Source organism: Halichoerus grypus, chromosome 10 (genome assembly GCF_964656455.1).
Source record: "Halichoerus grypus chromosome 10, mHalGry1.hap1.1, whole genome shotgun sequence".
Classification (NCBI taxonomy): Eukaryota; Metazoa; Chordata; class Mammalia; order Carnivora; family Phocidae; genus Halichoerus; species Halichoerus grypus.
Window position 1 is genome coordinate 127,076,982 of NC_135721.1, and position 13,577 is coordinate 127,090,558.

Consider the following 13,577-nt stretch of genomic DNA (forward strand, 5'->3'; position numbering starts at 1 on the left):
TCATCTCACCGTTTACTATCTGGCTCCAAGAGACTTTATTTTTCTCTATTTAGTCATTTTACAAATAACATACAGAATAAAAGGACAATAAGAATCTTTTCCTTAGAGATTTTAACAAGAAATTAAAACAGCAGGGCACCTGGGTGGCTCAGCCGGTTAGGCGTCTGACTCTTGAGTTTGGCTCAGGTCATGATCTCAGGGTCAAGGGACAGAGGCCCACATGGGGCACCTCACTGGGCGGGCAGTCTGCTTGAGATTCTCTCTCTCCCTCTGCCCTCCCCCCACCCCTCCCTGCTTGCTCACTCTAAAATAAATAAATAAATCTAAAAAAAAAAAAGAAAAGAAAAGAAATTAAAATAGCCAAATCCAAGTTTTTATTCCAGGTTTGTAGTCTGGAAAGCATTTATGTACCCCAAATGGGCACAGTCCTTTAAATGCAGCTAACTGCTCATCTGCTAGCACGTCTGAACCAGGAGCACAGCCCACCTGTAGCAATGCCATTCTTCAAATCCATCCCCAGTGGGTTCTAGCTTATCATGACCTCTGGTTCTGCCGGTAGTGGTACCATCAGAACACACTACTCGTGAAACTGACTCATAACTGTATCAAAGAGAGAACAGCCATCTTCTTTGCTCCCTAACTACAAAATGCTTTCATTTTTAGATCTGTAAACCCCGAAGGAAGGATCTAATGGTTTTTTCATTGTCTTATCATCTATATCCTCCTAATGACCTTTGTATACACACCTTTTGCATTTGTCCACTTATTTTGTGGACCATAAGTGGTGAGAAGTAAATTCTGGTGGCCAAACATGATAAAAATTAAAAGAATGCTGTCACACATACTGTTTAAAAAATCAAAACAGGATGTTCCAGATTCTTGTCACAAAATAATGTGTGACGATGTCCTTCCTGTTGAATGGTCAGAAAAGAATACACATTTGCTTTTCATACACCATAGAAATACACCGTTCACTTGCTGATTCTTGAGTTTGGGAGAGCTTATTTAAGATACTGTCTGAAGACTCACAGTCTGAGATTCGCTTAAACTCTCAATCCCACCATCACCACTGCAGTCTAGGGCCCTGCTGTCCCTCTGCTTTCATCTTCCCGCTTGTTTAATAACGGGAAGGTCTTCCTCTGTCAACTTTCTTCTTTTTGCCATTAGAGGCAAAGAAAAATTCTAACTTCCCACCTGAGTTCAAGGAAAGCTAAGTGCACAGGAAAAAGATGGTGTCTCCAGTCTTCTGCATCTTCTTGGAAGGACGCGCTGCGTCGGGCAGTGCAGTAGGCACGGCAAAGGATGATGTGACGAGGGGTTATTTCACTACTGAGCAGCCACCCCGGGATGGCAGCGTAATTCCATGTCCTTTTATCTGAGTCTTGCTCAGCATGTTTAGGAATGGATTACAAAGAGTGCTGAAATGATATGTCGGATGACAAAGAGCAGAAGGTCTCAAGACAAAGGAAAATTTAGATTCCCTAAGGGGGAGATTTACAAAAGGGTCCAAAGGACCTATGTGATCAGTGTAAGACAGAATGAGTTTTATTCTATTTAAAAAAGTAAGTATGTTTTCTCTTTGTTCTTTGTAAGATCTCCAGAAAAGAATACAAGTCATGCAATATCACTCCTTACAGAGCTTGAAAAAGAAGCTCAAAAATGAAAATTGGGTCTAACGGACCCTGACAGAATAATGAAAATCAAGGTCTCCAATTTTAGTTTAAGCCCTGGCCCAAGTGAAGATAAGACTCAAGACCAGAAGAGCTGCATGTATTTATTTTTACACTAGTATTAAAAAAACCCTTCAGACAGTACAATTTTTTTAAAAAGTCTGTCTCCTACCTCTACCATAAAGCGAAAACTACTTTTAAAGCTTGATACAGCCTTCAAGACAGAAACTACGTGCAACCAAACATACACATATGCATACATACATACACACAGGTGGCACTTTTATTTACTTACACACAAACAGGATCACACTATCTACAAAACTACAGCTCTGGTTCTTGATCGCCCCCCACACCTTACATGATGTAGCTCCTTTCATGCCTATGTGTACAGATCTACCACACCCTGGGCCTCCCTCCGACAAATGTAGCTGTTTAACCACTTCCCTACCAGTGGACATTCAGCTAGCTCCTGTTTTGTCTATTACAAATACTGTAGCTATTAGCCATCTTGCTCCTAGCAGCTCAGACACTGAGTAAGTCATTTTTTATTACCACAAACATTAGATTTAAAAACCAAAACAAAAAACAAACAAAAAACAAACGGCACATTCCCAACACAGGACCCTTACACAAGCTGCTCCCGCTCTTCTGCTTCTGTCTGGTCTCGGCTTCAATGCCACTTCCCCAGAAGGGACTTCTCTAAATGCATCACCCTCACTTCCCTCTAAAGGAGACAGCGGGGTGCCTGGCTGGTGCAGTCGGTTAAGTGTCCGACTCCTGGTCTCGGCTCAGGTCGTGATCTGAGGGTCGTAGGATTGAGCCCCACGTTGGGCTCCACACTAAGCAGGGAGTCTGCTTGAAATGCTCTCTCCCTCTTGCTCTGTCCCTCCTGTTAGTTCTCTAAATAAATAAATAAATAAATAAATAAATAAATAAATAAATAAGACATCTGATGCTCTCATAATGCACTCACTGCACTCTGATGATTCTAACGTTAACATCTGTCAGCTGTTCAATGAAACCCCACCAGGGAAGGGAAAGGGCTGTGGTTTTTCCTCAGGGCCTAGCACGATGCCTATCGTCAAGGGACCAGACTATATCTGCCTTGTAGGCAGAAATTGCTGTCTTTATTGGCCATGTTCTAAAGAAGATGGATTGATCCACCACACAATCACATGCCCTACAAATCGTCAAAAGCAAAATGAACAGTTTGTTTAAAATTATAATCTCCAATCCTGGCAGGCCAGGGGCAAACACGCTGCTCACACCCTGTTGGCAGAGGTCTAAAATGGTACCATCTTTCTAGTGGGGAACTTGGCCATATACACTTGCCATGCAATTCAGCTCCAGATCCATGGCTCATAAAAAGGCATAGACATGCACAAAGATTTAACTACAACGATGTTCTTCACTACCTATTTTCTAAAAGGAAACACAGTAAACAACCCAAATAACTAAGGCTCTGTTGAAAAAATAAACTGCTATGTTCACACAGTGAAACACTTTGTAGCTATTAAAAACTGCTTAGATGCCAGTTGAATTTGAGTCCTCCAAGGAATTATAAGTAAATGGCACGACAATGTATTCATGATAAGCGGTTCAGTGAAAAAGAAGTGGTTACCATATGCTATTACCCCACTTCTGTTACACAGACGGGTGCGTGTATTTACTTATATATGCACTGACCTCCACCAAAACGTTTTTTAAATTTTTATAGTTCACATGCATTAACTCTAAGTAAAAAAAGGTAAAGATACCTTCTAAAAATGTCCCTCCTGGGGCACCTGGGGCTCCAACTCTTGATTTCAGCTCAGGTCATGATCTCAGGGTCCTGAGACTGAGCCCCGAGTTGGGCTCTGCATTAGGTGTGGAGCCTGCTTGGGATTTTCTCTCTCTCCCTTTCCCTCTGCCCCTCCCCACTCACTTGTGCACTCTCTCTCTTAAAATTAATTAAAAAATAAAAATGTCTCTCTCTTTGCATCCTACTACCCACCTACCCAGGAGGCCTGGTAAACCAAAGGGCAGCTCACTGAGGCGGGAGGCTAAGTGTTTCATTTATTATCTCAAAGAAAGTCTGATTCGACTCAATGATTCTTATTTCTGCAGCACTGGTTAAGCCAGTCTCGGCCATTCCTGAAGGGCACGGTCTCTATTTCAAACCATACAGAACTAGAACAGGGGCACAAGGAGATTTAACATTACTCTCAGCAAAGCTCTGTACAGATGGCAGATGACTGCGTGAAACTGAGCTCAGGAGAGCGAGTCCACTCCAGCCTCTGCCCTCAGGATGGAACTGACCACACTGCTCCAGGGCCATGGGGTCAGACTGGAGACAGCAATGGGCATCTGCCCTTTTCAACAATATGGGGAGCACTTCCAAGCAGGATTCAAAGTGGAGCGGCTGCCTGAGGGGGAAGCACTGATAATACTTAGGACCAGGGGTTCCCAAATCCTGATCGAGCTTTAGAGTTACTCCAAGAGCACATTTAAAAAGAAAAAAAAAAAGGCAAAAGACAGACTCCTATTAGAATTGTGTGGGTTGGACCAAGGAATTTTTTTTTTAAACTTCTCAAGTGGTTCTGAAGCAGACAGCCCACATACCAGTGTTCAGCGATCATTTAACAACTGCTGGCTACAAAAAACTGAGAAATAACTACCCCATCTGACTCCAATTACATTAGCACCAAACTGAAGTAAAAAAATGCAAAGCCTCCAAAATGACTCAGATTACACTACTGACTGCCTCTAACAAAACTCACCAGTAAGAAGCTCATCCCTTTAACTTCATGAAATCCCCCTCTTCTAAATTACAGTCCCTTCTTTTATTTGGTCCTCATTGGACCCTGGAAATACATCATCTCTGTTTTAAAATGTGTGATTACACTGGAAAATGGAAACACACCATAACGAAAAATAGTCACTGACTTCCTAAGACCTATGTTCCTATTTAGTCGCAAGGAGTTAAAAACCTATTCCTACCAAGAGATTTTTAAAACGTGGCCCTCAAATTCTTTGACACTCTTCTCATCCAGAAGTGGGGTTAACATTGTCAATGTACTAAAAGCAACTGAACTGTACACCTAAAACAGTTAAAATTATGAATTTATATTGTGTGAATTTTACCTATTAATAAAAAGGGAGGTTCTATATTTCCTCCCTTTGAATCTGGGCTCTGTGCCTGCTTGACCTGTAGAATATAGCAGAAGCAATGCTGTGGGGATTTCTGGGCCTAGCCCTTAAGAAACTGGAAGCTGCTTCCTTTCCTGTCTTCTAGGATACTCACTCTTGGAAGCCAGCACCATACCATGAGGATGGGGAAGCAGCCTCTGCATAGGATAACTAAGAGGGACGGAGGTGCTCAGGCCAGAGCCCCTGCCGAGCTCTCAGCCAACAGCCAGCACCAACTTCCAGCCATGTGAGGGAGCAGCCATCTTGAAAATGGAGCCTCTGGCTCCTGCGGAACCACCTTAGCCAAAGCTATGTGGAGAAGAGACCAGCTCCCATGCCAAGCCCTGCCTAAACTGCAGATATGTGAGCAAAATAAATGCCTAGAGGTGGTCAAGCCACTAGGTTTTGTAATGGTTTGTTATGCAGCAATAGGTAACCGGCACTTCAACATAATAGAGTAGCTGGTCAAAAAATGGCTTTAGAAAATTCTCTAAGCTGGTACCATAAATTGCAGTAGATTCTAACAAGCATAATCTTTTGCACCGAAGAATTCATCAATACATGTACTTCACAATTCAACTGAGTCACAATCTTTCTACCATGTTCACTCAAAACTATACCACAGAGGAAAAAAGAAGGCATCTTTCTTACTAAAACATTTTTTAAGGGGGTGTGGGGGAAGGCCAGAAAACTACAGAGCACAGAATCGTGTAAGCTACCAAATAACAAACATTATGGACAGCTCTCATCTCAGAAAAAGACCCCAAGAGGACGCCTCTCCGCACCCACCTGCTCGCCTGGCCGCCTCCCCTCCAGCCTCTCGGGCGGAGGCTCGCTCTGCAGGGTCCGCAAAGCTTTCGCAGCGGCGTCGTGTTTCGCAGCCTGCCTCGTCTTGCCTTTCCCATTAAACTGCTGTCCTCCCACAGAAAGCTCAACTTGATAAAGTAAAGGTGGTACTGGAAATGGGTAAAAGTACCTGAAAGTAAAAAGGGGGTTAGCAGAGTTACAGTCTCAGATCAGTTAAGTCACCTGTATGTTCTCTGGCAAATTCTGGGTCTTTCCTTCATCATGGGACCTAAACCACATCAGGGCTTCCTTGCCATTAAGGACTCCTCATCAATATACAGAGATTTCGTAGGCTTACACTGGATTAGAACTGGCACACAGGATGAGCAAATACTGTTTAGGAAGCAACCTTATGTTTCACAGAATGGACTAGCTTACAGATTACATGAGTTCAATTTATAATGCTAACCCGAATTTACAAAATCTAAAATGAATTAGGCTTTGGCTGAGGTAGTCGACTTAACTTGCTCTACTTTCTCAGATCTGAGAGTCACACTTGCCTGTCTCCAGAAAAGGCTGGGAATTTTTTAACAAAAGTTTTTTTTTGTTTTGTTTGTTTTTTCTTTTTTAGAAAGGCCCCTCATTTCTGGAAACCCAACAAGCCTGGGAGAGCCTGGCTTCTTACATTTCAGAGCCTGTATTTTTCAAATGGCTTTGCCTCCATCCAAGTCAGGCAGGGAAAGGAAAACTTCCATTCTGATCACCAGTCTATCCACTAATGTCTCAGGACTGCCAACAGGAGGTTTTTAATACATGATGTTTTCGGGTCTCAATTAGTATTTTACTGCACCTGTACTCCAAGGCTATTACACAGCACATAAGTTCAAAGTCAAAAAGTACCCAATAAGCAGTAATTAGCAAATCTAGGGGTGCCTGGGTGGCTCAGTCAGTTAAGCGTCTGCCTTCGGCTCAGGTCATAGTCTCAGGGTCCTGGGATTGAGCCCTGCGTCAGGCTCCCTGCTCAGCGGGGAGTCTGCTTCTCCTCCCTCTGCCCCTCCCCCAGCTTGTGCTCTATCTCTCTCTCTCTCTCAAATAAATAAATAAAATCTTAAAAAAAAAAAAAAAGGAAAAAAATCTATGGATGCTGAGAATCTTTTTTTTTTTTTTTAAGATTTTTTTATTTAGTTATTTGACAGAGAAAGACACAGTGAGAGAGGGAACACAAGCAGGGGGAGCCAGAGAGGGAGAAGCAGGCTTCCCGCTGAGCAGGGAGCCCGATGCGGGGCTCGATCCCAGGAGCCTGGGATCATGACCTGAGCTGAAGGCAGAAGCTTAACCACTGAGCCACCCAGGCGCCCCTGGATGCTGAGAATCTTGATGTTGTGGGAATCATGCTCAAAGTAACAAAGCAGTTAAAAAGGTGATCTTTAACCAAATTTTCTTGGGGCATAGCCACACTGCTAGTGAGGAATATGCTCAGGCCCTTGCTAGAGACAAGAGTTTTGTTTTTAAAGATTTTATTTATTCATTTGAGAGACAGACAGAGACAGAGAGAGCACAAGCAGGGGGAGAGGGAGAGGGAGAAGCAGACTCCCTGCTGAGCTGGGAGCCGGACGTGGGGCTCGATCCCAGGACCTGGGAATCATGACCTGAGCTGAAGGCAGACGCTTAACGACTGAGCCACCCAGGCGCCCCTAGCGACAAGAGTTAAAGAAGCGTTAAGACATACTTCCAAAAGTACCAGCACAATTAAGACTGACTTCAACATTTGGCAAGCCTAAATATGACCAAATCATTATGTGCCCCACAATCTACAGATTTTATTCTTCCATGTCAAAAATGAGATATATTTTCACCTGTATTTAAAACAAACAGACACATACCTTGGGGGATAAGCACCTCCTCTCATGTTGTAGTTATAGGTGGACTGCATCCGAGAGTAAGGGTCGACAGGCTTATACATTGGTTTTTTTCCAAGTTTCATGCACAGTGCATTTAGTTCTACAGTAGGGGTTATGCTTTCTGCAACACATAATCAACACAGAGAACTGGTTGTTTTCTGACATGAGAATGACGGTCACTAAAATCAGAAATAGCATGCTTTCTACTAATTGGATTCATAATGCATTTCATGAAAGGATCTAAGTACTTCATTGCTAGGCGTCAGGTCAGGAAATCCAAGAATCTGCTGTGATTTCTAGATATTAATACACAGTCAACAGCACAAAATACACCATAAGAGCTATTACAGGGGCAACAACTAGCACAAGATGTTATCAGTGAAAGCCACACATTCCAGTTATTAGAAATCAGTTCCAATACACATCAAATTCCATGATTAAAAAAATCCCTGTGACTGTCCAAATCCTTTTACTGTTTGGGAATCCTTAGCCAGTATAACTCTGGTTGTACTGACTTGCTGGGTTATTGGCTTACACTTAGAAGTGTGTTGATGCACGCTATTTCATAGACTGATGCACTTACTAAGTACTAAGTGGATGGAAAGCACTGTGCTAAGGGATACAATTCTTGCCCCAGAGGATTCAAATAACACAAACACTCTCAAAGAACTACTATACAACAGGATGTGTGCTATAAGGAAAGGTGTGGAATCACTGAGGAGGAGGCAAGTAAATTGTATCTGGAGAAGTCAGATGAAGGCGGCAAAATATTCAGATATTTCCAATCTCAATATTTACATTGGGATTTGACCTGTGAGAATACTTGTTAGGAAAATTAGTTCTGTTTCCATATAAACAACAGCAAGTATAAGTTACCTCAGAATTATCAACTATAGAAAATACACATTGTTCATTTTCCAATTTTTTTTCCTCAGTTCATCCAGTTCATAAACTGTTAAAAACATGTAATGTAAAAGGAAAATCAGGCTGGAAAGAGTAGTGTCAGTGCACAATCACATTTGAAAACAACACTTCCACATCAAACACAGAACAACACTAGCAATGGCAAAGTTCAACTTAAAGGCACACAAAAATCCACTTAAAAATGCGTCTTTAGGCATTTTATGTACGTAGAGGAAAATAAAAAAATGACTTGATTCTGTACTATAACTGGTTCAACTAAATTTAGTGCATGAATCAAATCTATAAGAATATCTTTGGGTTTGCAAAATCAGAGGGTCACAGAAGTAACCAGCTTCTCTCTTCCTAACATGAGAATTTTATTTTTTTATATGATTCATACAGTTGCATTTTAACATAAACTGAATCATCTTCAGAGCAGTTCTGACCCAGAAAATCTACCTGCAGTAGAGAATGAATCCGAAACACCACAAAGAAATTAAAAGCAACAAGAAAGGTGTAGCCGAGATCCCTCAGATTTCTTCCTGTGTACAGAGGGACTGGGATGGCTTCGTGTGCGATGACAGGTAACGTGGCTACAACGGAGCCACTCCCACCCACCGTGGCAGGTCAGTGGTTCCCAAGCTTTTACCAGATGCTCTTCTCTATTAGTCTTCTCCCTTCTCCGTGGGTCCCTTGTTTGAAGAGATATTGTCTACTAATAGTATTTAAGTGATAAATATTTAAGTTATTTTCTCATTCTGTTTAATGATCAGGAGACATGAAACTGACAATCAGGGTTTCTGATCAATGTGTTATAACTGGTATTTCCACACTGGGTTGAAGTGATCCCAGCTAAGGCCTACATTCTTGGCAATCTGTACCACCTTATCGAGGAACAAAAGGTATTTTCTCTAAGCTTTTCTGAAACCTTGGAAATTGTCTGGTGACACCCCCCACCCCTCAGGACCTTCTTTGCAGATCCTCAGGAGTCACGGGACCAGAGATTGGGAACCAATGCTTCAGATTTAGAGTATGGTTAAGGATTCTGAAAAGGTAAGTGTTTGCCACTGGTAGTGTAGAAACTGTGCTTTCAAAATCAACAAGTTAGTTAAGAAAGAATTCATATACATACTGAATGGGTACCTCTAAACACACTTTTGAAAGGAACCTGTCTTGGCCCACGCATAATACCTGGATTCCTTCCTTCGCTACGAAAAGGGCGGACTATGGGTTTAGGAAATTTTGTTCCTTCCAAAGCTTTGGCAGCAGCTGTGTGCTGGGCTTTTTTAATACTAGTTCCTTCAGCTTCCCAGTGCTGATCTCCAAGTGTTAGCTGTACTGTAAACACCTACAAATGAAAATTGTGAGCTCTCAATTCATGATACCTGATGTTGACTATAGTATGTCACGTTGGACCTTGAACATTTTTTATGGCCATGGTTTAAAAGGCCTGATTATTATCTTGGCAATTTATCCCTTCACCCCCATTTTTTGTTGTTTCTATAAACACCAAAAGACACATATATCATTGACTAGCATTGAAAAGCATTCTGTGACAAAACTATGCTTTGAAAAATGGGGGTAAGCACAGAGAAGTTTTCCTACATACATTAAATATTAGACGTTGATTTTTTGGAAGTCATCCAAATAGAAACTGTCTTCCAATTACTTCTCATGGAAGAAATATAGCAAACTTGATTTAGACACATAGTAGTATCTCATATAAATTAAGACGTTCGTTTTGATGTTCTCATGCGTTTGTGGTCTCTTGTCTGAAAACACAATCCCAGGAGGACAAACACTTGAATAAATTTGGGAATGTCAGCCAGGCTCTAAAACGCTGCCTTCTACTTTGCTAAGATTACTCTATTATTCAGACACTCCCTCCACCTTCAGAAGAAAATCTGATCCACAGTAAGCAAAGATCAAGAAACGTTTCTGAACTCAAGGAGGCATCCAAAACAGCTAATTTCGTCCTCAGCAAATGCTGACAATGGCAAGCCTCTTTATTCCTTCTTAAGTATAAAGGTAACCCAAATACTCCATTCTTAAAATTAGGTTATGTTAATCCTATCAGAACTGAATTAATACTCTGTCAAAAAATATGACCCATCATGCCACAGTGATTCTCTAACTTTGGTGCTCATCCAGGAAACTTGGTAAAATACACATGCCCATGGATTTTGACTGAGGAGCAAGAGGGGAGACCGGAGCAAGTGTATCTTTAATAAGTTCCCCTAGTGATTCTGACGCACTATGAAGTTTGAGACTCACTACTTTGGAATTTAGCAAAACCAACTGGAGCTTTTATTTTTCTGCTTTTCTTTATCACAGGCTATCACTGTGTTTCATCTACAAATAATATACATGAGAAATGCTGATGTGAATGCATCTACATCATCTGAAAATGTCCAGACCACAGAAATTTGGTGCCTAGAGGGATGGGTGTGCCTTGCCTTCACAGATGATTTTTCTTGTAGATCTTAACTTCAGGATTCCCTCAGTACACAGCTTCCACTAAAGGGGAAAAATTAAGAAATCCTCACCCCACTGGAACCATTAGGGGGTCCCCTGAATTAATGCTGCAGTTCACAAGGGTACTCATTCAGCACCAACAGCACGGACTCAAAACAGTGGCTGGCCTGAGCAGCCACACAGCAGGAGCCTACAGTGCTGTGCAATCCCCAACCTCCAGGGCATTTCATGAACCTTTCACGGAAAGACACTGAGGGGGAAAAGCTAAAAAGCAAAGAGTTATAATTTTATCAACAGTCTCGCCTTTCTCCAGCACTTCCCCCGTCTGCACTGTTGTGGCTCTGCTGCCTCCCAAGTGGAGGGCTGGTAGCGAGGTCAGAATCTAGGTTTTCACAGAATTCAAACCATACCACACCACCGACTTTTTAAAGAGTCTAACAGTCAGTTAGGAGGGAATAACTTTTCCTCTTCGAATAACTTGAAGGTTTAAAAAAAAAAAAAAAAGGGCAGTTACAGATTGAACACACAGCCAAATGACCTACAGTACCACTGAAGTTTAAGTGAAAAAGTACGTGTTTCAAAAAATACCAAAAACAGTTAATAAAGGGAATCCCAAAGTTAAGGTCTGCAAAAAAAAATCCCGCAGAAGAAACAGAACAGTTATAGAAAATCACTAATTGCCTTCCAAAAGTAAAGAAACATTTCAAATACGATCATGCTTTAGAATAAAACTAGCTTCACATGAGTAGAAATTTCTGTGTTTCTCAAATGCCTAATAATAATAGCTACCATTTCTGCAGCACTTAATAATCGCCAGGCATTGTGCTCCACACTTTAACATACAGTCTCTCATTTAATTCTCACAGTAGGCCTATTTGGGTAGGTCTTATCCCCATTTTACAGAGGAGGAGACTGAGGTTCAAAAACAGCAGTAGCTTGCCGCCCAAGGTCACACAGCTAGAAGAAGCTGAGATTTAAACCCACATCTGTCTCACACCAAAGGCGACTCACCTAAACACACTATGGTGCCTATTTAGGACTGTGGTTGATGTTGTTTTTAGTCAAATGAAAAGGGAAACTTGGTAGATATATCATTCAAGGCTTGAGGTCTGCATGTCAAGAAAAGTGACGCATAAAGAGACCAATAACTCATCCTTAATAATATTATCTTTACTGCAAAGCTAGGATCAGAAATAGGAGACCCAATTCCTTCTCTCTGACACCATACCCTCTCTCACACTGCAGCTGCAAAGATAAAGCCAGATATGCACACATTTAAGTTCCAAGATTTACATTAGCACAGATATCAAACGAGCTTCAAAGACTGAATTCCTGAGTAACAAATAGTAAAAATTTAAATTACAGTCAGTCTTCCATTCTCTAAGATATGGGGAAAGACAAGGATAAGTGAAATCAGAGACAATCCAAAGGACTCACTCTGAGACTAATTTCTACCCCTCATCTTCAAATCTTTTACCTGGATTGCTAACAAGTGGCAAAATGGATTTCCTGTTCCCCTCCTCTCCCTGCCCAGTCTAGGGTTCGTGCAAACAAGCAGGAAAGGAGCCCGAGGCAGGCTGTAGCCAGGAGGCCCAGAGCCTGGAAAACTCGCAGGAAATCATTCACAGGTGCTTGGGAATTGTCTCTATTCAGAGTCCTAAACACAACCACACACTAATTGGAATTTTAAAAGCCATATATCCCAAAAAGAAGCATGTCTTGTCTTTGACCCATTCTGCAAGGATGAAGAGAAGTGACTTGCCAAAAATCTATACTTTTGCATCTCTTGAAGACAGCCTCAGTGGTTGGGAAGTACGTATTCTGAACCACAGCACCACTTGGAGCAGCATAAAAAGACAGAAAACATTCCTGGTGGGTTAGAAATGCACAAGCAGTATGGACAATATTTACCTTACAGTGAGCTGGACCTTGCTCACGCAAAAGCTTATACTCAGGCTGAATCTTGTTGAAACGGGCTAACTCATTCACAAGACACATTGGGGTTTTCTCTTTGGGGTGTGCCATGCTAGAAGGAACTGAAAAATAACGTCAGAGCAATGAAGTCAACTAGCAGTATATAGGACTGCTGCTCTCCCGGGGATATGAGAAAAGAGGGAACACGGAAGGTCTAAGGAGTCAGAGCAGCGGTGCCGCACAGCTGCAAACCACGCGGGGGCGCCCGCCTGAAGGCACAGCTGGGGTCCGCTCTGAGCCGGCCGAAGCCGGGGAACCTAGGAGAGTGTGTCTTCCAAAGAGAGAGAACCGAGGTCAGGGGGATAACCAAACCATGGCAGCAAGCAAGATTTGAAATCAGATGAAGCACTGTTGTTATAGCCAACCACGGGAATAACACGGAGGTCTTGTGAGCACAGACACACTGGTTACCACAACAGCCGTCAGCTGGACCCTGTCGGTTATTGCACAAAACTCAACGTGCCGATGCCATTTCTCAAACAACGACTGTCGTGTTCCACACGGCTAACTTCTCGTTCCTGGGGCATCCCCTAGTCTTATCTCCAGAGGCTGCCATCCTCAGACCTTATCTACTTCTGAGAATTATAGAAGTAAAATAAAGTGGCCTTGGCGGGCAGGAGTTTTACAAAGTCAGTAGGATGTGGATATAAGAACGCATTAGAAGAAAAAGCAGTAAATCCCAGAGGACTGAAACAGT

General features: G+C 42.2%; 1 protein-coding gene across 16 annotated transcripts in view; it reads right to left on the reverse strand.

The window, feature by feature from the left end:
- The window catches only part of STAU1 (staufen double-stranded RNA binding protein 1), an 88,127-nt gene that overhangs the window by 22,881 nt on the left and 51,669 nt on the right, over positions 1-13,577 (reverse strand). For 8 of the 16 annotated variants that reach the window (XM_078057288.1, XM_036121006.2, XM_036121008.2 and 5 more), the window contains 4 exons: positions 12,818-12,942; positions 9,623-9,779; positions 7,511-7,649; positions 5,631-5,817 (listed from right to left, as the gene is read on the reverse strand). In XM_078057288.1, coding sequence (XP_077913414.1) covers positions 5,631-5,817; positions 7,511-7,649; positions 9,623-9,779; positions 12,818-12,942 — 608 coding nt within the window. Of the gene's footprint in view, positions 1-5,630; positions 5,818-7,510; positions 7,650-9,622; positions 9,780-12,817; positions 12,943-13,577 lie in introns of those variants that run through there. The other 8 variants (XM_036121012.2, XM_036121013.2, XM_036121014.2 and 5 more) reach the window with 3 other exon arrangements.